The 23356-nt window shown below is 36.0% G+C and overlaps 1 protein-coding gene across 6 annotated transcripts in view; it reads right to left on the reverse strand.

Moving 5' to 3' along the window:
* Positions 1-23356, reverse strand: part of RYR2 (ryanodine receptor 2) — a 777004-nt gene that overhangs the window by 364226 nt on the left and 389422 nt on the right. For all 6 annotated transcript variants that reach the window (XM_082407544.1, XM_082407541.1, XM_082407542.1 and 3 more), the window contains 3 exons: positions 21645-21801; positions 8748-8912; positions 3822-3943 (listed from right to left, as the gene is read on the reverse strand). In XM_082407544.1, the coding sequence (XP_082263670.1) occupies positions 3822-3943; positions 8748-8912; positions 21645-21801 (444 nt within the window). The remainder of the gene's footprint in view (positions 1-3821; positions 3944-8747; positions 8913-21644; positions 21802-23356) is intronic.

A 23356-nucleotide genomic window follows, 5' to 3' on the forward strand; every position in this document is an offset into this window, starting at 1 on the left:
AAATCTCTTTGAAATCTAATTGACCTTAAATAAAAATGATAAAAATGTAGTGTGGGGTTTATAACATCTATAAAAGCAAAACGTATGACAAAAACATCACAAAGACTGGGAGAGAAGTATACTGTTGAAATGTTCTTATATTACTCACAAAGGTAAAATGACCTGAAAGTAGGCTGTGATAAGTTAAAGTTGTAGGCTAAACATCTTAAGCAACCACTAAAATAACAAAAAAAGGAATTATAGCTAATAAGCCAACAAAAAAAGGAGATAAGATGGAATTGCAGAAAATTCTCAACCCAAAAGAAGGTAGAAAAAGAAGGAAAAGGGACAAAGACCAGAAGGGACAAATACTAAACAAATAACAAGATGGCAGGCAAACTTATATATCAATAATCGTATGAATATAAATGGACTAAACTTCACAATTAAAAGGCAGTGACTGCCAAATTGGATAAAAAATCAAAACCCAACTACATACTGCCTAAAAGAAATGTACTTTGACTCTAAAGACAATAGTAAGTTAAAACTAAAAGAATTTTTTTTTTTAAATATACAATGCTAACACCAAGGAAAACAAGAGAGCGGAAGTGCTATATTAACATCATACAAAGTTGATGTCATAGCAAATATCACTAGGGATTTTAAAAAGGTGATTTCATAATAAAGGGGTCAGTTTATTATATCCTAAATTTTTTGATGAACCTAATAACAGAGCTTCAAAATACATGAAGAAAAAAAATGACAGAACTGCCAAGGAGAAACAGAAAAATCCAATTACAGTCAGATTTCAATACCTTTCTCTCAATAATGAATAGAACATATGGACTGAAAATCAGTAAGGAAGCAGAAGATCTAAACAACACTATCACCCAGCTAGATCAAATTGACATTCTTTAGCACTCCACCCAATAAAAGGAGAATGGGCACATGGAACATTTATTTTACAGTGCACACAGAACATTTACCAAGATAGAACATATTCTGGTAGAGCAACTAACAGAAAACATTATGAAAATGTCTGAGAGGACTTGTAATTGAGTTGATTAGTATGACCTTGGCTATGAAGGTAACAGAAGAGGGACCGGTGCTTAGACTGAGTTATAACACTGTTCCTGGTTCAGCGACAGAGTAAGGGCTGTAATTTGTTCAGGCTGCCTCGGAGTAGCCATGCCTGTCTCTCCATGCAACCTACATACATCCTCCTGTGCACCTCCTGTGCATCTCTAGATTACTTATAGGACACAATACAATGTAAATACTATGTAAATAGTGGTAAATACAATGTAAATGCTATGTATATAAACAGTTCCCAGCATGCAGCAAATTCAGGTTTTGCTTTTTGGATCTTCCCGGGCCATAAAACGTGTCTCAATAAAGTTAAAAGCATTCAGTTTTACAAAGCATATTCTCTGACCACAGTGATATTAAATTAGAAATCAGTAACAGAAAGATCTTTGGAAAACCCCAAATATTTGGAAACTGAACAACCTATTGATCAAGGAAGCAATTAAAAGGGAAACTGAAACACAGCACGGCAAAGAGTGAGAGATGCCACTAAGGACAGATATTTTAGCACTAAATGACATAAGAAAGGTCTCAAATCAATGATGTCAGCCTTCATCCTCTGAAACCAAAAAAAGAAGAGTAAATTAAACCCAAGGCAAACAGAAAAAAAGATTAAAGATCAGAATGGAAATCAGATAATCTTTTTAAATGATCATCCCTCCCTCAGTATCTACTGGGGGTTGGTCCCAGGACCTCTCTCAGATATCAAAATCTGTGGATGCTCAAGAGCCTTATATAAAATGGTGTAGTATTTACATATAACCTACACATACTCTCCTGTATACTTTAAATCATCTCTAGCTAACCTACACAATACAATGTAAATACTATGTAAATAGTTGTCATCATGCTTCAAATTGAAGTTTTGCTTTTTGAAACATTCTGGAATTTCTTTCCTAATATTTTTGATCCATGGTTGGTTGAATACACAGATGCAAAATCCTTGGATACAGAGAGCTAACTATAGTTAAATATGGGTTATATAACTAACCTATTTTATCAAAATAAGTATAATAAATGAATTTCATTAAAATAACCCAAACAAAAACTGAATTTCAATATGAAGCAGCAAATATATAATGCAGTAAGTACTTTTGCCACAGAATCCAAATTTCCCATGTTTGGTTCTCTATCTAATCAATTTAGCAAGTGTTAGATTCTAAAATTAAGCTTCCCAATCACAGACACTACTTTTTTTAAAAAAATATGATTGGTCTTGAGCAAAGAGCAAATATGCAAAAGCAAATCACATCCAAGATGAATTATCGTATCTCGATCAACATACAAAGTGCCATTTAAGGCATACCATCACTACATTAAGTCTAAACACGGATATAGTATCTTTCTGACAAAATATGTTTTAAAACAAATAATCAGTTTTTTCTCTGGTATTAATTTAGCTCTTGCTTGCCAAATGGAATCTCCATAGTGCCTCTGAAAATACCACACAAGTCACAATGTAATAAAAATTTGTCTTTTTGTAGTTGAAGAAGTCAGTACTGATATATATAATTACATAGAAAACAGACTATTTTAAAGATTTAGGATTATTTTCCTCAATCCTTATAGAACTGATAAGGCTGTAGTCAAAAAGAACCATGGAAAGAACAAGATGGAAAAAAATCTAAGTTGAACTGATCCTAAAATAAGTTATAATTTCAAAGTCAAAAATTTATTTATTACAAGAAATAAGTACCATAAAAAATGATAAGAATCTGATGCTTACCCCATCTCTAAGCCTGACTCCATCTAAAAAGGGTTAGGGTTTAGATGAGGCAGAGAGGTGAGATAAATACTAAGGATATGATGAAGCTGAACGCTGTGCACATTGTTTGATTTCATGAAAGTATGCACACAAATGCACACACACACAGTGGGATGGTTTATAAAAGAAGCAGAGAATAATTAAGTGAATACTTATATAATCTTGAGTGGCAAAGGTCTTTCATATGCTGATTTATAGAGTAAACTATGATGAAAAAACACTTTAAAATCTTTCCAAACCAGTAAGTTGGGAAAATATTTGCAATTTATATACAATTATAGGTAATTAGTATCTCTAACATAACAAAAGCTCATAACAGCCTAATAGAAATATTATCAAATAATAGGGTAAATCACAAAGAAAAAAATAAATGAAGAAAATTGGTCAACACCCATTTTTCACAAGTCTCACATAAATGCAAATTTTTTAAATAATCATAAGTAAATATGTACCTACTATAAATATATACATATACACATATATATCACTTTTTCCCATCAAATTGGTAAGCTTAAAGAGATACATAATATCCATCACCAACCAGAGTATATATTGGTATAATGTTCCCAGAAAACACATTGGACACAAGTTTGATTTAGTTTTGTAGATATGCAATTGTTTCCATTATTAGGGTGGGAAAGGTTACTTATTGCAAGAATCGTTCTTTTGAGTTCAAAACTCACAAAGTATGTAGGCTGTGCTACCTCCAGTGTGAAAGGGCTAGCACAGGGATATGTTATAGAATAATTCTGACATACAGCTATCAATTATAAGTTACACATACAATTTTTAAAACCACAGTCTTTTTTTAAAAATTCATTTCAAAGAAAGACATAAAATCATCTAACTAGCATTTTCTAATGGGTTCTGCAGAACTGCCAAATTGTATGAGATTTACCACCATAGTATATTTTAGAATTGTCTACTTGTAAATCTGATAAGATAATTAAAATAAAATATTAAACAACCACCACAACAAAGGACAATGTACCTAATAAACCTATTGAAAAGGAAGACCGTGCTCCGGATGACACGTGCTGTCCGTGATTCTTCATGCTGAGATCTGGATAAATTTAGGCCATCATCCATGTGACCTTCATGATGCATAATAGCCTGCACGAAAGCAGAAATAACGCCATGACTCCCAATATCTCTTTTTCAAATGGGTGTTAAGAAGTAGGCAACTCAAAAAGGTGAGCCATGACAGTAAACAGAGTCAAAACACAGCTGAAGGGAACTGTAAGCTGTCAGGTTCAGGTTAAATAATATGCACAGGTCCCTGTACAAATTAGTCATTCAATATATTTTTTCAGCTATCGTTTTAAAGATGAATCAGTTGTTGTTTTAAAGAACCAATCAATAAATATATTGATTTGAAAACCAATCACTAGAATGTTTTCACATATCTATGTTCAATGATTCATCCACAGTCTAAGCAAACTCTGAACAAAGAAGCAAAGGAAAACATTACATAGGATACCAGTTATTCAGTAGTTCTGAACATAGCTGGGTTCATTAATAAGTACTGAGCAATGCTTCTAAGGCACGTCAGTTCTTTAAAAAAAATGTGTTTTTATTTTATTAGTTCTTTTGTTAGCTTTATGTTTTTGAACATTCTATGAAAGAACAACATGAAGAGATAAGTGCAAAATATTAAGTGAACAGTTGAATGAATTTCACAAAGTGAACAAACCACGTAACCAACACCCAGATCAAGAAAGAGAACAATATGGCACCTTAAAACCTGCCCTGGAGTTCCCTTCCTGCCCCATCCACCACAATGTTCCCCATCCTCACGACTTTCAACAGCAAAGGTCACTTGTGTGCTATACGTAAATGGAACCATTTGTGTCTAACTTCCTTCACTCAACACTAACAGCAAGATGTTTCTAGAACATTTAATCAGGTATACTGAACTAAAATTAGCAACCAGAACTAAAATCATAAACTATCTAGAAAGCAATGTAAAGAGGAACTCCTAATACCAAAATCAATGAGACAGATACATCTGTATTCAAAGTCAATTTTGTAGCCTTAAATGCCTTCATTGACAAAGAAACAAATGACTAAAGTGAAGGAACGTATTACTCACTTTAACACTCTAAAAAAGGAAAACAAATTAAATAGAAAAGGGGAATTAATGAAGATAAAAAGAGAATTTAATGAACTAGAAATCAAATAAAATACGAGAAAAGGTTGAATAAACCTGAAATGTTTATTTTTTGAGAAGATAAATAGTTAAACCTCTCACAAACCAGGCTAAGGATAAAATGGAAAGAAAGAAAAAAACACAGAGAAAAGAATATAAGATACAAAAGACATTAAAATTATAAAATGATAATAAGACAATGCTATATGGAACTTAATGGCCAAAAAAAAATTTTTTTTAAGAACATAACTGACTACTCCAGAGGACAAGGATGGCTTCCCAGCAAGTTAAAAATCATCAAAAGGAATCTGCCCAACAAAGTAGAATATTTGAGGATACCAATTTATTAAACAGAGATTGGAAAGGAAATTTAAGATCCAATTTTTAAAAGATTATAGGACTAGACAGTTTTACAAGTGAGCTCTAATGAACCTTCAAAGAAATGATACTCTTAATGGTAGTCTAGTCAGTGAACTACGACCGCTGCCTATTTTTATATAGCCTGTGAGCTATGAATGGTCTACAATTTTAATGGCTGAAAAAAGACCAAGAAAAGAATATTTCATGAAACCTGAAAATTGTATGAAATTCAAATTTCAGTACCCATAAACAAAGAAAAATTCATATATAAATTTCATATATAAAATGAATATATATGCTAATTCTAGATAAATTCTAAATAAAACATAAATAGAATCTAATAAGATTTCAAAAGAATAATAAACTAGGCCAAACTGGGTTTAGTCTATGAATGTAAGGATTCTTCAATATCATGATGTCTATTAACCTATTTATCAACAAAGTAAAAGACACTAAAACATGATTTTTTTTCTCTCTTCAAATGATAAAATTTAGCAATCATTGCTAATTTTTTAAAAAGTCAGATAAAATAGAAATAGCAGGATATTATTTAAATATATAAACTATTTCAACTGTCCACAGGATGCAAGAAGGCATAACTTCTGTGAAAGAGGAGTGAAAATTCGCAATAAGAAGTCATACTGGGATGAACAACCAGAATAGATGAAAAGACAGCACGCTGAGATAAAAGTGACCTGGGTGAGATAATGAAAAAGACAAGAAAACTAAAATTTCAAAGGCACGGAGAGACATTAAGGAACAGAACTGCATCAAAGAAAACAAAGTGAGTGATTTGGGAGACACATTTGAGAAGCAAAATGCAGAGACTGTGTAAGAACGACAGGAATGCCAAAGGGGAAGACGGCTGACCTGGAGGAGAGAAACTAGCTGTGCTCCTGAGAAAGAAATTACAACTGTAAGAAAAGGAGGCCAAAGATATGCTGCACAATTCTCCTCTAAGTTTTAAAAGACCTACGTGTACTGATTAAAAATCCTTGGTGACTCAGACATAGAGAACAGACCTGTGGTCGCTGAGGAGGGGCGGGAGAGGATTGGGAGTCTGGGGTTAGCAGATGTAAACTATTATATAGAGAATGGATAAACAACAAGTTCCTAGTGTATAGCACAGGGAACTATATTCAATATCCTGTGATAAACCCTAATGAAAAATTTATGTATATGTATAACTGAATCACTTTGCTGTACACCAGAAACTAACACAAAATTGTAAATCAACTATACTTCAATAAAATAAATTTTAGAAAATCCTTGGTGACAGATGCATTTCATAATTCAGAGTTTTCAGGGTTTTTTTTATAATGTAATACAATGTATAAACTGTGTATGTGGAACACCCAGTATGGCAGGTGCATCACTGCATAATCAATAAATTTATATTTCTGCAGCAAAACATGAATATCCACACTAAGTGGGATACATAAAACCTATGAAAAGTGATTCAGACATTTTTTTAGCTAACCAAGGTTTTATTCATATGAAACAACAACAGAAAGTCAGTTTCAAATATGTAAAGATTTGGCGAATATACCACCAACATGCTTTTCTCGAAAAATAAAATGATTTGAAGATACTAGCTAACTGGAAAGTGTATAAAAATTAGAGATCTAGAGTGAGAAGTCCTCACCTGTCATGACCACACTGAAGTCTCTCGACAAAGATTTAATATAATAGATGGTTCTAGAAGTAGTAATACATTTACAGTAGAGATTGTATTAGATTATCTCTTCTATGGCCTATCAAGTCTGTTTCACATGTTACTTTACTAATGTAAATAAGACTGGTTAGCTTCTCAACACCCCTTCTTCTATAAAGCAAGCTCTTTGTTAGCCTATGATGTAGAATGTAAGTCGCACTCTGACTTTTAATCCATGGTTAAGGAATAAGAGAGTGGAGTAATAATAATGACAACAGGGTGAGGGCTAAATGAAATGAGTGGAGGGCATTGAAAATGTTGAAGGTGACTGATGATGGATGGATACACAGGGTCCATTGGACCATTTTGTTTTCTTTGCATATTATTTGAATTTCCATAATAAAAAGTTAAAAACAGCGAGGCTCAGTCGCGGGACAGAATGAACGCTATACAAATACTGAATACAAACATATTTAAATTTATGAGCCTAGATCAAAGACCCCAAAGACAAGCGACCGTATCATAACGATTATACGGGTCTGCGGGCGAGTTGTCCCAGGCTCTCCATCCGAAGCTCTGAGGAAGGTGGTACAGGGACGCACTTAAGCCCGACTCCATCAAAGCTGGATTAGCTTCCCACTCCACTAATATCAGCACTGGTCACGCTAAAAAGATAGCAATAACCTTGAACAACCCATACCGGAATGTGTATATGTTACGATTAGGAAATCTACTGAAAATAAAAATTTCTTCCCCACTACTTCCCTTCCAAGGTCTATTATAGAAATAATAGTTATCCCGTTATCTGATTCTGTGTACTGTTACATGGCGGTATAAAAACATGAAATGTGAACGATCTAGTATCAATGCTATGTACTTGCCATAAAGAAGCTCACAAATTAGAGAGAGAGAGATGTAGCCTAGTAAATAAAACAGCACAGAGAGTGTATATAAAATTTAATCATACACAAATATTATGAGAACACAAAGGAGGGTGTACTAGATGAACTTAGATAGGAAGAACGTCTAAGATCATCTTTAAACTTAACCCCTGGGGGATGGATAGGAAGTGAATGGAGGAAAAAAAGAAATTTAAAAGGGCATTCCAAACAGAGGAAACGGTATGTGCAAAGGCACAGATGTGGAAAAGCCACGTTTCTTTGAGGCACTGGAAGGAATGTGCTGTAAGTGGCTGGTGTGCCGGGGAACCTGAAGACACCTAGAGACTGGACAAAGGATAGGAGAATGGGGCAGAGACAGATGGGAGGCAGGTCAGGAAGGGCGTCACATACTATCAAAAGGTATAACTGTTGTCTTGTAAGCGATGGGGTGTCAGTGAAGGACTCAGAGGTGAGTGTACGAGCACGCCTGCAGATGAGTTTGGGGAATAACAGAAACGAAACTCACAAACACTAAACATTTCTACGCATGAGCATTATTGAGCATTGTAAAAAAGATACTGTACACACAATCCCAGCAGCATCACAGAGGACACAGCGAATTAGGCAGACCAAGCTAGGATCCAGAAAAGAGTAGCGTATTTCTTCACTTAGTATTTAAATCAGTGATGCAACATCCAGCGCTCTTCACTTACAAAAACCAGAGAGTTTATTAGGGTGGGACTGGACCTCTAGCATGTAAATTGCAAACATTAGCAGGTGGCTGAAAGGGTTAGCTACTTCTTTTTGTCGTGCGTTTGTGTTTTTCGTTCATTAATAACGACGGCCATAAATACTGTTTTGAAATACTCTTACCTTACGTTGTATGGATCCCATTCTCACAGATTTCACATCCACAGACTGGTAAGTTAGCCACAAGCCCGTACTGATATGCTGTATATAACACACTGAGTCTCCATATTTTATCTCAGAGGTTCCCATGCCATCAACTTCTTTTCTCACCCCTACATCCAATTTTTCCTAAGAAAGAGAGAAAAAAAAGATAAGAAAAGGTTTTAAAAATAGTAGTTTATATCGAAAAAACTTTGCCTTGTTGTAAATAATGTTCCTTGAAAAATGCAACTCCCTGCCATCCTCTGAAATAATAATGGTCAAATGTTCCATGCTAGCAGTTCAACCTCGACTGAAAACTGAAGTAGGAGATTGCAGAGATAAATAACATATTCCTGAATTATTCATACTGGCAGAAAATTATTTTGGCCATAACACAAAATTTTATATTGCTTCATGGCAAACTCCAAACCAGAGATCTTAAAATCAGTAATTTAGGCTTCATATTCTTTCCAGATTATTATTTTTGTGATTGATGACTAAGAGCATAGGTTTGAGGGACAGAAAAGCCAATTTTGAGTCCAATCTCTGCCACTTATTACGTCTGTGACCTTAGGATAAGTTAATTAAACGTTTTAAGCCTCCGTTTTCTCATCTGTAAATACAGCTAACAAGAGACTCTCCCCCAGAGTATCAGAAAACATGAGATAATGAATGCAAAGTTCTCAGCACACTGCCTGAGATAAAATAAACACTTCAATAAATTCTAATGATTTTGACCATGAAAATGGTATTGATAATGGTGATGATGATTTCCTTCTTAATAAGGATGTTAGACATAATGATGATTTCTTTCAAACTAATCAAGGCTATAATTCAGTTTCAACTACTTGCAGTTTCTAACTCGGACCACAGAGGTATTCACTCCTAAAGGGCTGCCATGCTAAGCTCCCTATGCTATGAAGAAGCAATCAGTCCTCTGATACCAACTAACTGTTTCTTTTAAATCCCTATTTATTTTTTATAAAATTATTTATTTATTTATTTTTGGCTGCGTTGGGTCTTCGTTGCTGTGTGTGGGCTTTCTCTAGTTGTGGAGAGCGGGGGCTACTCTTTCTTGTGGTGCACGGGCTTCTCATCACAGTGGCTTCTCTTGTTGTGGAGCACGGGCTCTAGGCACACGAGCCTCAGCAGTTGTGGCACGTGGGCTCAGTAGTTGTGGCTTGCAGGCTCTAGAGTGCAGGCTCAGTAGTTGTGGTGCACGGGCTTAGCTGCTCTGAGGCTTGTGGGATCTTCGCAGACCAGGGCTCAAACCCGTGTACCCTGCACTGGCAGGCAGATTCTTAACCATTGCGCCACCAGGGAAGCCCCTAAATCCCTATTTATTTCAATGCTTCTTCCTTCAATTTTCCCTACCATGCTTCATTCTGATCTTCAAGAACACATTATGTCTGGAAGTTCTGTAGAGTTCTTAAAATAACAGCAAAAAAACCCACAAAAACCTAATGTTCTTTTGGTTACAATACCTCCTTTTGTGATTTCTTATTCTTCTCCTTGGTCTAACTTTCCTTGTTACATTTACTAAGTTTCATCTATTTCTTTGGCTATTTGACTGTCGTGTGAAGTTAGTGACAGTTACACAAATGTTTTTGAAGATTAGGTTGGAATAAATTTTATGTTTCTTACATAAAAAGGAACAATTCAAGTAAAACAGATTTTTTATTTCTCGTAGTATTATTGCACCATACTAATAGTTAGCAACTCCAAAATAATTACGGACACTCTGCCAACAATTGGAAATTAAAATTTAAATGAGTTGCAATTCTTTTTTTTTTTTTTTTTAAAGTAACAAACACGGGGCCTTGGATTGCCATCTGTTACTTCTTTTTTTTTTTTTTTTTAAGTATTTGTTTTTATTTATTTATTTATGGCTGTGTTGGGTCTTCATTTCTGTGCGAGGGCTTTCTCTAGTTGTGGCAAGCAGGGGCCACTCTTCATCGCGGTGCGCGGGCCTCTCACTGTCGCGGCCTCTCTTGTTGTGGAGCACAGGCTCCAGACGTGCAGGCTCAGTAATTGTGGCTCACAGGCCCAGCTGCTCCGCGGCACATGGGATCTTCCCAGACCAGGGCTCGAACCCGTGTTCCCTGCATTGGCAGGCAGACTCTCAACCACTGCGCCACCAGGGAAGCCCGAGTTGCAATTCTTAATGCAAAAAGGGTCAAGGTCATATAAGAAAGTGAATGTAATTATGAGTTAAGTTGATTTAACCATTAAGCAAATAACTTGAAACACTATTCTAAGAATCTGCAATCAAACAGATACTAAACCATTCCAATTTCATTCTATCAAACCATATAAACTACTAATCTACTTATACCAACCCTATAAATAGGAAAATTAAATTCTAGGGAAAATATACAACAATGCAATTATCTCCTCAAAATAAAACAAGGAGCCTGTAACATTCTTTTTGTCTTTTATCCCAGGAAATTAGTATGTAGTCTATTTATAGGCTTGTGGATTGTGCTTTGAGAAGCCTCAGTTACTAAGTGCAAAAGTATGCTGTGTTTGCTTTTTACTGAAGTAGTTCACATCTCTCTCTGGATTAGAAATTTTAATCGTGAAACTTCATGATGACCAGGTTTTCATAATTACTCTGATCCTCAGCTCAGGTAAGAGCTGCTAAAATGACATTACAGAAGAAAAAAAGAAGTGTGATTATTTGCTGAAGAAACACGAATAAACGGCAGTCATGCTCTTTCCTTCTTTTATTTCCTATCATTTTCTGTAGCTCAGGCTTAGGAGAAATTCAGGTGAAAATCATCTAGATGCTGTGACCAACCACCAAGTCAAGAAAACGTGACAGCTGGTAGAAGCTTCTAACAGATAATTAGTCTGTATTACTAGAAATAAAGTGTCCAGCTTAGGCGAGTAGTAATCTTCCTAAAACCCTATATTAGCTACCCTATATCTAAATTAGTGGCCTTTAGTTTCAGCATCGCTTTGATTTATTTTGTAAATCATCTAGATTTATTTTTCTTTTGAGTTATTCTGGGTTTGGGAAATGACGGTGTGGTTTAGTTGGGCTAATCCTCCCACAGATAACAGAAAATTTGGAAAAAATATTTTTCAGAATCTATTGGAAGGCACTTAAGAGGGACCAAAAGCAGAGAGAAAGTGAACAGCAGACTTCTCTCCAAAGACAGAGTACCCAAGTGATTTGTAAAAAGCAGCCTTTGTCTTGGGGCATGGCCCGCCCAATCTGCCTGGAGCTCAGGCAGAAGAAAGCTTCTGCTGTATTGATACTTGAGGTATCAGAGGACACAGTTTGGGGCTCACAAGCAGACATAATATTAGATAAGCTAAATCCTGGATGAGAAAAGTAGCCACAAAATCTGTTTATAAAATTTGCCCCAGGGACTTCCCTGGTGGCGCAGTGGTTAAGAATCCGCCTGCCAATGCACAGGACACGGGTTCGAGCCCTGGTACGGATAGACTCCGCGTGCCTAGAAGTAACTAAGCCCGTGCGCCGCAACTACTGGGCGTGCACTCTAGAGCCCGCGTGCTGCAACTACTGAAGCACGAGCGCCTAGAGCTCGTGCTCCGCAACAAGAAGCCTCCGCAACGAGAAGCCTCCGCAACGAGAAGCCACCGCAACGAGAAGCCAGTGCACTGCAAGGAAGAGTAGCCCCCGCTCGCCGCAACTAGAGAAAGCCCGCGTACAGCAACGAAGATCCAATGCAGCCAAAAATAAATAAAATTTAAAAAAAAAATGTGCCTCAATTCTTGCTGACCACTATACTATGCATGCTCAGGGGAGGCCCAGTTAATGGCAGCAGCTAGAAACCGAAATAACTGAGCACAAATAAATAGTACAAGCAACAGCCCACTGCCAAAGAGAGAAAGAAACCAGAGTTTCACTCGAGCAAGGTTCACTGCCTGCCAAAACCACCGTCACTCTTCAGAGAAAAACAAAAAACAAAAAACTACTCCCAATCCTTGCATTCAAACAATCCTACTCATGAATGCTTGGCAAATCTAATTTTCAACTGAGTATCAAAATGCTTCCAGAAGTAAAAAAGATCAGCCTGAAAAATAATAAGTGATATTTTGGCATTGGGTATACCAAACTGGCTCATGACTAAGTCAAAACTATTTCTGAGCAACTGTTCTCATTAAATGATACATACGCATTGGATATACTCACTGGATAAAGTAGACTCATTAAGAAATTTAAACTAGTCCCATAGGATTATGTTTTTATTATATGGACAAAGTGGTTCAAAGAGAGTCTTCTAGCATTAATTGAAATCTTCCTTAAATGTCTCCAAAGTATTCTGTCAAGTAGCTGATAGGAAGAAAACAAAGGCCTTTATCCTTAGATGATGGAGTGTTTGTTTTGGTAATAGCCAGTTCTCCTTAAGACAAATAACGGCTAAAGTTAGGAGAGTTAAAAGGTCCAAAAAATTTTATTTATTTGCTTCTTTATGGGGCCACATTTTGGCACAGAATAGTTGGTCACTGTGAAATATGAGTCTAAAAATGCTACAGGGTCAGAGAAATTGCTGGGACGGACAGACCAGGCCAAGCTTAGCCCATCCAGGGCAGAGTTGCAAAAAAAAAAAAATAGACAGCTTGCTTTAGCCCTGGTGTTCAGAAACTTCACGAGGAGACACTCTGGTGGGTGAGTTTGTGGACAGAAGGGCTTTAAAACTTTTCTTGTATTGGGAGGTGTAAGCAGCTTTTGGCAGGAAAAAAGCTCTTTGCAGGAAAGAGCTCTCTACAGGGGGCCCCTCTGTATTGTCACTAACCTTACACCAGGTCCCCCCCATGCTCTATTCATCTCCGGCCCTAGCACCCCTTTCACATTGTTTGACCACACAATACCTTGCCTAATCTGTTGGTTCTTTCCATAGATCAAAGAAGTAGAAATGAAGAATAAGTAATTAACAGATGACCAGATCTCTTCCCTAGCTTCTGCGTCATTAATCTCGCCAACAAACTGTGTGAACAAGACAGCATCTAAAGAAAGATCACGAGGAATCAACAAGCCTGCACACAGGCCTGCACGCAGTGGGAGACGGCGAGGACTCGGACTCCCTATCTCAATGGTTCACTGAGATGACTTCCCTGTTTCCCTTTAAAGGCTTTCATGGTTGAGCAGAATCTTCAGAGGTAGTTTTGGGGGGACATTGAGTCCACCATCTCCCCAGACTGTCAGCATTCTGATTAAAGGCAACTTTCCTTTCTACCAACATTTGTGAGGGTCTTTGAGGGGCTTCCATGGGGCAGTGAAACAAGGTCACAGAGCCTTAGGAGAAGCCCTCTCATATCTTGTACTACATTTCCCTCCTCTGGAGTGTGGGTGGAGCCAACGAATATGTTGGGACATCTCTCCTGCAGTGAGGTTATGTTATATGGCAAAGGTGAGACGATCTTGGAGATGTAATTAAGGTCCCTATTCAATTGACTTGGAGCAAATAAAATGGGAGGTTCTCCTGGGTGAGTCATACTTAATCAGGCGAGGTCTTTAAGGAGGGTTTAGGCTTTCCCTGAGCTCAGCGACTACGAACAGTGCGTCCCATGGGTTCCGTTCTGCTTACGATCTTCCTTTCCAGGCCACTTGCACTATGGACTCCTGGCTTACCCAGTCAGCCTCACAATCTCAGAAAGCAAGTCCATGTAACACATCCCTTCATGTATACGTATCTCATGCTGGCTCTACCTCTCGTTAAACTCTGACCCATACACCTCATCTTTTTTTCATTTTTGTTTTTTTCTGGTTTTTTTTTTTTTTTTCGTTTTTAAGGACATTCATTGCTTTCTAATTTTACAAGCAATACATGTTCACTGCAGACAACTAAAGATACCTAAAAGTATAAAGTAAAAGTTAATGATCACCCATACCCCATCCCTCCTAGAGATAACCATCATTAGCATCTTGATGCATTTCCTCCCAGTACCTACATTTTCTAAAAAATTGAAGTATAATTGGCCTACAACACTATGTTAGCTCCAGGTGTACAAAACAGTGATTCAATGTTGCTATACATTACAAAATCGTCACTGTGATGTCTAGCTACCATCTGTCACCAAAGATACTATAATATTATTAACTATATTCCCCATGCTGCACATTTCATCTCCTGACTTATTTATTTGTAACTGTAAGTTTTTACCTCTTAGTCTTCCTAACTTGTATCTTAAACATTTTTTGAGCCAAGAATAAAAATCTCAAATAAAAACAACATACTAAAACTATGTCCTAAAAATATTTTGTTCTTTCTATTTTTGCCATTTGCTCCATAATCCTTGTAATCTCATTGGCAGTCTTATTTGAGGTTGGTATTCCATCATTTCAGCAGCAAAAGGTTTCTATTCATGGAGCGTGAGAGGGAAAAAACTGGAGGAAATCACCCACAGAGGAATATTTTTAGGGCATTTTAAGCTAAAAAAAAATGACATCCTGGGGGTAGTATAATACGTGGGTGATTGGCAAGACCTACCTTATGATGAAAACTGACATTTCAACACACTAATGCAATGGTTAAAAATTCTAGGAGTAGAGAAAGTGAAGAATAGGTCTAAGAAAACGTGCATGAATCAAACTGAATTCTTCATGATATAAAATGTTTTCTTTAAGAAAGACCAGCATAAGCATTTTGCAATATATATGTGCATCAAATCATCACATAGTACACCTTAATTTCATACATTATTAAATGTCAGTTATATCACAATAAAGCTAGGGGAAAAAAGAGGACCAACATCAGTGATTTTATAAACTGTCTTCCACTTTATTCTGTTTATTCTGAATATATATAGTCATCAACAATTGTTGATTATTCTGCAAATCCTGAATTTGAGATTGGCTAGTGAGTGTTCACGTTAGTGCAAAGATATCCCAATGACAATCAAAACAATTGCTCCTTATATTAACTAGTAGAACAGGTTTTTAAAGCCATTCTCATAATTTTAAGTGAGAATGATCTTAATGATTTGTAAAAAAAAAAAAAAAAAAAAATAGTATGTTTCAAGAATATACTTTCAAAACAGTCTCACACAATCATAGGTAAGGGAATGCTACTGTAAATGTAAGGGTTCTATTTTTTTTTTTTGAGTTTGACTTTTTTTTTTGTATTTTTGTATTTTTTTTATTTTTTTATACAGCAGGTTCTTATTAGTTATCCATTTTATACATATTATACACTAATATGTCAATCCCAATTTTAAAAGTTTAATTTTTCATCAGTAATGAAAACTTGATTTGCTTGATTTGCAACACAGTAATTATGTCAATCAATAGTCATTTATTAATTGTATACTCAAAATATACCAAAATTGAAGAAATATCTTATACACACAAGTCTTTACCTTCCAGAAATATAAGTACTCATTATTTTCACTGGAAACAGTATAGCAAAGATACATAAAGATATGGCAAGCATTTTCAACTTGTCAGTGGCACTAAGGGAAAAAAAAAAAGAATCAAATACACCTTTATGTAAATCTGATTATTTATTTTAAAGACCAGGGGCCATGACCAAATGTGATGATTAACAAAAGGATGAAAGAAACTGTTTAGCTATATCATCTTCTCTAAAATGTTGGCAGTATAAAAACTATTTTATTTTTAAAACATACAATTTCATCTATAATTAAGGACTGTACTTTTATTCTAGTTTAGTTAGTTCTAAGTTCAATGCTTTTTTATTATGTAATTATACTTTTCATCATGAATAATTTTTAATCTTAATAATTAGTCCTATTAGTATCAAAATATGTATATATTTGTTAAAAACTGAAATACACACAATACAGTTGTTTCTAAGTGATGGATAGTACATGATTTTAATTTTCCCCTTACCTCATTTTTGCAGTATTCCCTTTTAAAATCCTCTATAATGACTATACATTACATATAATGAAAAAGTAATTTTAGAAAGAAATAACAGAGTTACTATCTTGACTTCATAGAAAACACTTTATTACCTAATCTGTCAGTGATTTTAAAATGAAAATTCTTTGATTTTAAAAATAAGATGTCCTCAAAAAACTAAAAATATAGTTGTCATGATCCAGCACTCCCACTCCTGGGCATATATCCAGAAAAAACTCTAATTCAAAAAAATACATGCACCCCTATGTTCACAGTAGTACTAGTCACAATAGTCAAGACATGGAAACAACCTAAATGTCCATCAACAGATGAATGGATAAAGAGAATGTGGTACATATATACAATGGAATACTACTCAGCCATAAAAAAGAATACATGCCATTTGCAGCAACCTGGATGGACATAGAGATTATCATACTAAGTGAAGTAAGTCAGAAAGAGAAAGACAAATGCCATATGATATCACTTATATATGGAATCTAAAATCTGACACAAATGAACTTATTTACAAAACAGAAAGAGACCTGCAGACATAGAGAACAGACTTGTGGTTGCCAAGGGGGAGGGGATGGGGAAGCGATGGATTGGGACTTTGGGATTAGCAGATGCAAACTATTATATATAGGATGTATAAACAACAAGGTCCTACTGTCTAGCACAGGGAACTATATTCAGTATCCAGTGATAAGCCATAATGGAAAAGAATATGAAAAAGAATGTATATATATGTATAACTGAATCACTGTGCTGTACAGCAGAAATTAATACACTGTAAATCAACTATACTTCAATAAAATAAATTAAAGAAAATAAAAAATAAAAATAAAATGTTTTCCTGGATTTCACTTCCACCTTCATGACTCTCAACCATGTTATATACAATTATCATAGTGGTAACTGACAGTGGGTTATTAACAACCTGTGTATTACAGTGGTTCCATACACATGAGTTCCATGTAGGAGACTAGTTTTAGAGAAACCAAACAGTTCATTAAAAGGCAATGTTGGAGGGCTTCCCTGGTGGCGCAGTGGTTAAGAACCCTCCTGCCAATGCAGGGAACACGGGTTCAAGCCCTGGTCCGGGAAGATTACACATGCCGCGGAGCAACTAAGCCCGTGCACCACAACTACTGAGCCTGCGCCCCACAACTACTGAAGCCCCCGTGCCTAGAGCCCATGCTCCGCAACAAGAGAAGCCACTGCAATGAGAAGCCCACGCACCACAACGAAGAGTAGCCCCGGCTCGATGCAACTAGAGAAAGACTTCACGCAGCAACGAAGACCCAACGAAGCCAAACATAAATAAATTTATTTTTTAAAAAAAGGCAATGTTGGAATCCTAGGTCTCTGTACTTTCAGTGTAACCTATGACATTACACAATCACCAAAAGCCAGAAACAGAACCTCTGAGCAGAGACCACAGAAGGAGCTGGTCAGTAAAAATTCTTCAAATGCAAACTATACTCTAACACTGACAGAACATAAGCAGAGATACTTGGGGGCGGAATGTTTCAAAAGCTATTGCTTTGGGCAAGAACCGTTATCAAGAGATTTTGAAAATATTCATAGCTTTTGAGTCAGTATTTCTGTTTCTAGGTCTAGCCCTAAAGAAATAAATTTAAACTGTGCACAAAACTTATGTCCAAGTATATCAGTACAATGGATGAATTTTTTAACTGATTTTTTTGTTACAAAGGAAAAATGGCTATCATAATAGGCAAAATAATCCAGAGATTTATTTTTTAAAAGTTAAAGAAAATGCTTTCCCCTTGCACTCATACTCTCATACACCTTCCATTTTGATCTTTCTTTTTATTAGTTTTATTTTATTTTTTTATATTTTACTGAAGTATACTTGATTTACAATATTGTTAATTTCTGCTATATAGAAAAATGATTCAGTTATACATATATATACACACACACAGACACACACACATACATTCTTTTTCATGTTCTTTTCCATTATGATTTATCACAGGATATTGAATATAGTTCCCTGTGCTGTACAGTAGGACCTTGTTGTTTATCCATTCTCTATATAATAGTTTGCATCTGCTAACCCCAAACTCCCAATCCTTCCCTCTCCCACCCCCTTCCCCCATTTTCATCTTTCTAAAGCAGCCAAAGTTAAAAGATTAGTGTAGATTCTTCCACATCTAATATATAATCATATATAAAAATACACACGCGGATCTTTTTCTTAAGTAAAAAAAAATAAGATTTTTAAATTGCGTAACTATTTGTTTTTTTTCTTCACTCAACAATATTATGATGGGTATCTTTCCAGATCAATATATTCTGATAGCTAATACCACTTAGCTATCAAGTCTATTCGTTAAACATTTGAGTCTACCAATTTTTTTGCCATGACAAAGAATGATAAATGTGCACAGTTTTATTTTATTTCTGTAAGAAAACTCCTCTCATTAAAAATACATTTATATAGAAGACTGCTAGATCAGCGGCTGCATGTATGCAAGAAAGAAATCTTTGAAATATGTTAATATGCTTGTCTCTTTTGCACTTACATTTCCATTGGGATAATCTAGCCCATTTTGCTAGAGGCATCCATTTACCTCCTGGAGAATTAGCATTGTCACAGAGTGAAAAGAGAAAGATCATGTAGGTATTCATCTTTCTATAGCAAAATAGGATTTTTGGAGACCATGGGAATATGACTGTTACAGAAATAATGAAAAGAGAAAGATGAACGCAGTATTCAGATTTCTCCAGCAATAGCAGGAACTAGGGAGACCACAGTTAGACAACAGTGTCAGCCACCTGCCCGGGAGGCCCTACATGAGGCCCTGGTGTACCTCCAGGCCCCTGGGGCAGCCCTGACACCCTGGGGGTGAATGAATGACTAGCCAGTCCAGGGTTCCAGGCCTGGAAGTCAGGCCTGGTTATTGAAACCCACCCTGGCTAGTGGTTTGGAGCAGAGGTAACTTCATGTTCACTGGATCTTCTTATGTGCTCAGCCGAGTGACATGGACAAGTGGCTCATCCTTCCTGCCCTTAGTTTTTCCATCTGTAAAATGGGGATCCTGATTCTCAGAGAGATCAGTTACGGAGAATATTGAGATCAACTGGCAGACTTACAAGAAACAGAGGATGGTAGCAATTATTATCTTTAAAAGGCCAAGAAATTAGGGAAGAAAGGGTCCCGCTTCCCAGGGCCGCCAACAAGCTGTAGGAGGGCACACAGTGTCAACATGTTCCCAGCTCCCAGCCAAGGTCAAGTCAGCCCTTAAATATTCCTCGGTGAATAAATGTCCATGTCCCTTCTTTCACAAACCTCCCCGCTCTTCCAACACCTTACTTTAGTAAATTTTACTACAATAAAAATATTGTTTAGTGTTTTTACTGATAAATATCTTATTTGTTACTTGATTTTGGAGTTTTAAGAAAATATTATTTGACTTTTCACTGCTTCACTGGAAGCAATCAGAGCACCTTTCATTTTTCCTCTTTCTCCTCCAATTTTTGTTAGATGTATTTTTCCTTTTTAAATGCCTTATATTGAAATTTTTTCTAACATCTTTCATTGTGATATGGCTGTTCAGCTTTTTCTACTTCTTTGGGATTTTATTTTGGTAGATTATATTTTGCTGGGATGTCGTGCATTTCTTTTCACTTTTCTGATTTCCTACCATTAAGCTGTATGTCATTTTACGCTATCTTTTTTCCTTGAAAAGGGCTTCCACCATCAGATAACTGATGCGTCTTTGGTGGGTTGAATTTTTTTTTTCTTTCTGGACTGAGGTGTTGTCAGTGGACAAACTAGCAAATTCCCACCATCCTGGTTAAAGTCTTGAGGAAGAAGCCCATCAGCGCCAAGTCTGTTCACATTGCGATCAACTGTGCTTTCCAACTACAGACACAAGGAGCAACTAACTGCCCACCTGAGGTCCACCCAGGTACCCTCTCCAGAGCCCCTCTATGGGTCCCTACAACAAATTATAGATGCCAATCCTGTCTCAGATTATCCACTGGAGCTGACCAGCTTTGTCTATTTTCACCATAAAAGATGGGGACCTACACTGGCTGTCTTTCCGGAAGCTCTCGGGCGAATTCATCAAATCAGAAGCATCTTCTACCATTCTGTGTCATCCAAAGCAAGAAAACTGAGAGCGTGGCACTAGGGATGTAAACTGAGGCTACTGTCTTTTTAGAGTTACTTCCGGTCTTGCTCAAACTTACCTTTATCTGTAACAGGGGTGTAAAGTTTTGCATCTCTGAGACAAAAGCTAACCATTAAGTTAATACCATTCCTATCATGATGCCCAAGCTCCACAATCTTCATTTAGTTAAGGACAGAAATACACAATTATCACAAAAATGCATATAATCGATGCTTGGCATGTGTCAAATGAACAAGTGATTTTCAACTATTCCTGAGATACTTCACTATTCAGGACATCTACTGTTTTCCTGAGGCATGGTTAGCAATCCACTGCACTGCGGGGTTGGTGAGTTACGAATCTTTCATGAGGTACTGTGTGGGCCTAGCTGTGCTAAAGCACCAGCATTCCAACTTGACTTTGATGTGCATTTATTTTTTTTTCTATTCTACTCATCATCTAGTTTAGAGGGATTCTCATGAAAGATACTAAGGATTCTCTTAGAGGTTCTGTTCTTACAAATGATTCAAGGACTTAAGAAGAAAGGTCTGTATATAAGAGCATCTGTGTGAACTTTCTGGTGTGCCCATCACATTGCTATACAACAAGAGCACAAAGTCTGTGCTTACTGCACTGTCAACACCTAAGAAAAGTAAAAGGGGCTGGATGGATGTGCTACACGTAAATAACCAAAGAACTATAAGCCAGGTGCAACACCTGGGAAGGTGTCAGTGGTTTAGGAAATAGGCTTTACTGAAGAGGAAGGCATCGAAGAGAAAATGGGAATTTGGAGATACATGTAAAACATACATCATTTCTTTTTGCATTTCTAACATCAAAGGAAATGCAGTAGGGATGTAGTTAAAGGAAATCGAAAATTATACATTTCTGTCTTACCTTGGAAGATCGGAAGGTAAATGCTGTTGATTTGACATCAGCTTTTTCTTTGTCCATGAGTAGAAGGCTTTTGTCTTCCATGAGGCTCAAGTATTTTCCTGTGGTGACATGGCGTAGTCGGAAAGGCTGGCCCCATCTTATATGGCTTCCACTCCACCTAACAAAAACAGTTAAGACTTGATCCAACAGCAAATACAATGACAGGAGAAACAGCAATTAAAATGTATGTGTCAGACAATGAACAAAGGTGCTTTGCATACACTGTCTTCTTTAATGATCCCCCAAACCTTATGATGTTGGTGTTATTAATTTCGTATCACAAATGACAAAATGGTTATTCAGAATGATTAGGTAATATTCCATGTCATAGAGCTAACAGTAAGTAGAAGCGAAATTTAACTCAAGGTCTTCTGACATTAAATGTAATACCATCCACACCAAACACTACTCCATGCAAAGATGACCAAGAAGCTGTGTTCCAGGTTAACCTCTAATTGCTAGTCACAGATATAGACATTATGAGTTTAAGTGATACCTTAGCATTTACTAGTTATTTTTGGATTTGCACAGACTTGAAAACTAGTGATATTAGAGTCAATGCCTAATTATGATTAACTGGAACTCATATATATAAACTGAAGTATGTATTTATCTGAAAAAAGAAATCTCTTCCTATGCTTTAAATTTTAATAATGTGGAACAATTATGTCATTAAAAACCAATGAACAAGAAAGACAAACAAGACTATAAATTCTAATAGAGTCAAGAGGAAAAACGGGAAAGCAAAATTGAATGCAACACAGAGAAAATATAAACTAAGATTGCAGAAAAAAGATAAAAAGCAAAGTTGTGATCATTAAAGTCTGCTTTTAAAAATAATGACTTTCAGATAGGGTAGAAAAGAAAAATTAAGATACAGACCATCCTTGCTTTGCACAGTACTGTGTTAACTGAAAGCCGTCATTATCAGAGCCTTGCCCTTACTACGGTACAGAGTGGAAACAAGGTTCTGATAATGGTGACTTTCAGTTATCATGCTAGTGTGCAAAACGAGGACAGCCCCTTACCAATGATGTAAAATCAAATTAAAAAAATACAAATAAAAAGGATTTACCATGCATACAAAATCAAAAGAAAACAGTGATGGTAAAGTTGATAGTAGAGAAATTAGAATTCAAGGCAAAAAAGTATAAAGGGGACACTGTCGGGTATTTTATAATGAGAAAGATATACTCTAAAAAGAATGTACTATGTTATGAAGCTTCACATGTCAATTGCAAACAGAAAATGAAACAAAAGAAACACAAGGATAATTTTTTAAAAGACAATTATAGTGGAAGCTTTACCACTAGGTAAGGAATCAAATAAATAAAAAGTAAAGGTATGGAGGATTTCAATATGATTTTATTAATTAATAAACCAGTTTTAATACAGAAGCATTATAAACTTTTATATTCTACAAATTAAGAACACTTTAAAAAGAATTCACCAATCTTAGTGAACTATATGTCAATTTTATGCTGTTTTCCCAACCTGGATTTTTGACCTGAACTATTAGCCTGGAAAATTAACAGTAGAATGATACTGTAGTAAGTCCATTTTTACATGGATTCGTTTATAAAGACAATTACTTTGGACAAGTCCTCCTACTAAATTAATAATAATGTACCAATAAACCCTGATAATAACACACTATTGTCTTAAAAATGAAA

Source organism: Balaenoptera borealis (genome assembly GCF_965194805.1).
Source record: "Balaenoptera borealis genome assembly, chromosome: 10".
NCBI classification, from domain to species: domain Eukaryota; kingdom Metazoa; phylum Chordata; class Mammalia; order Artiodactyla; family Balaenopteridae; genus Balaenoptera; species Balaenoptera borealis.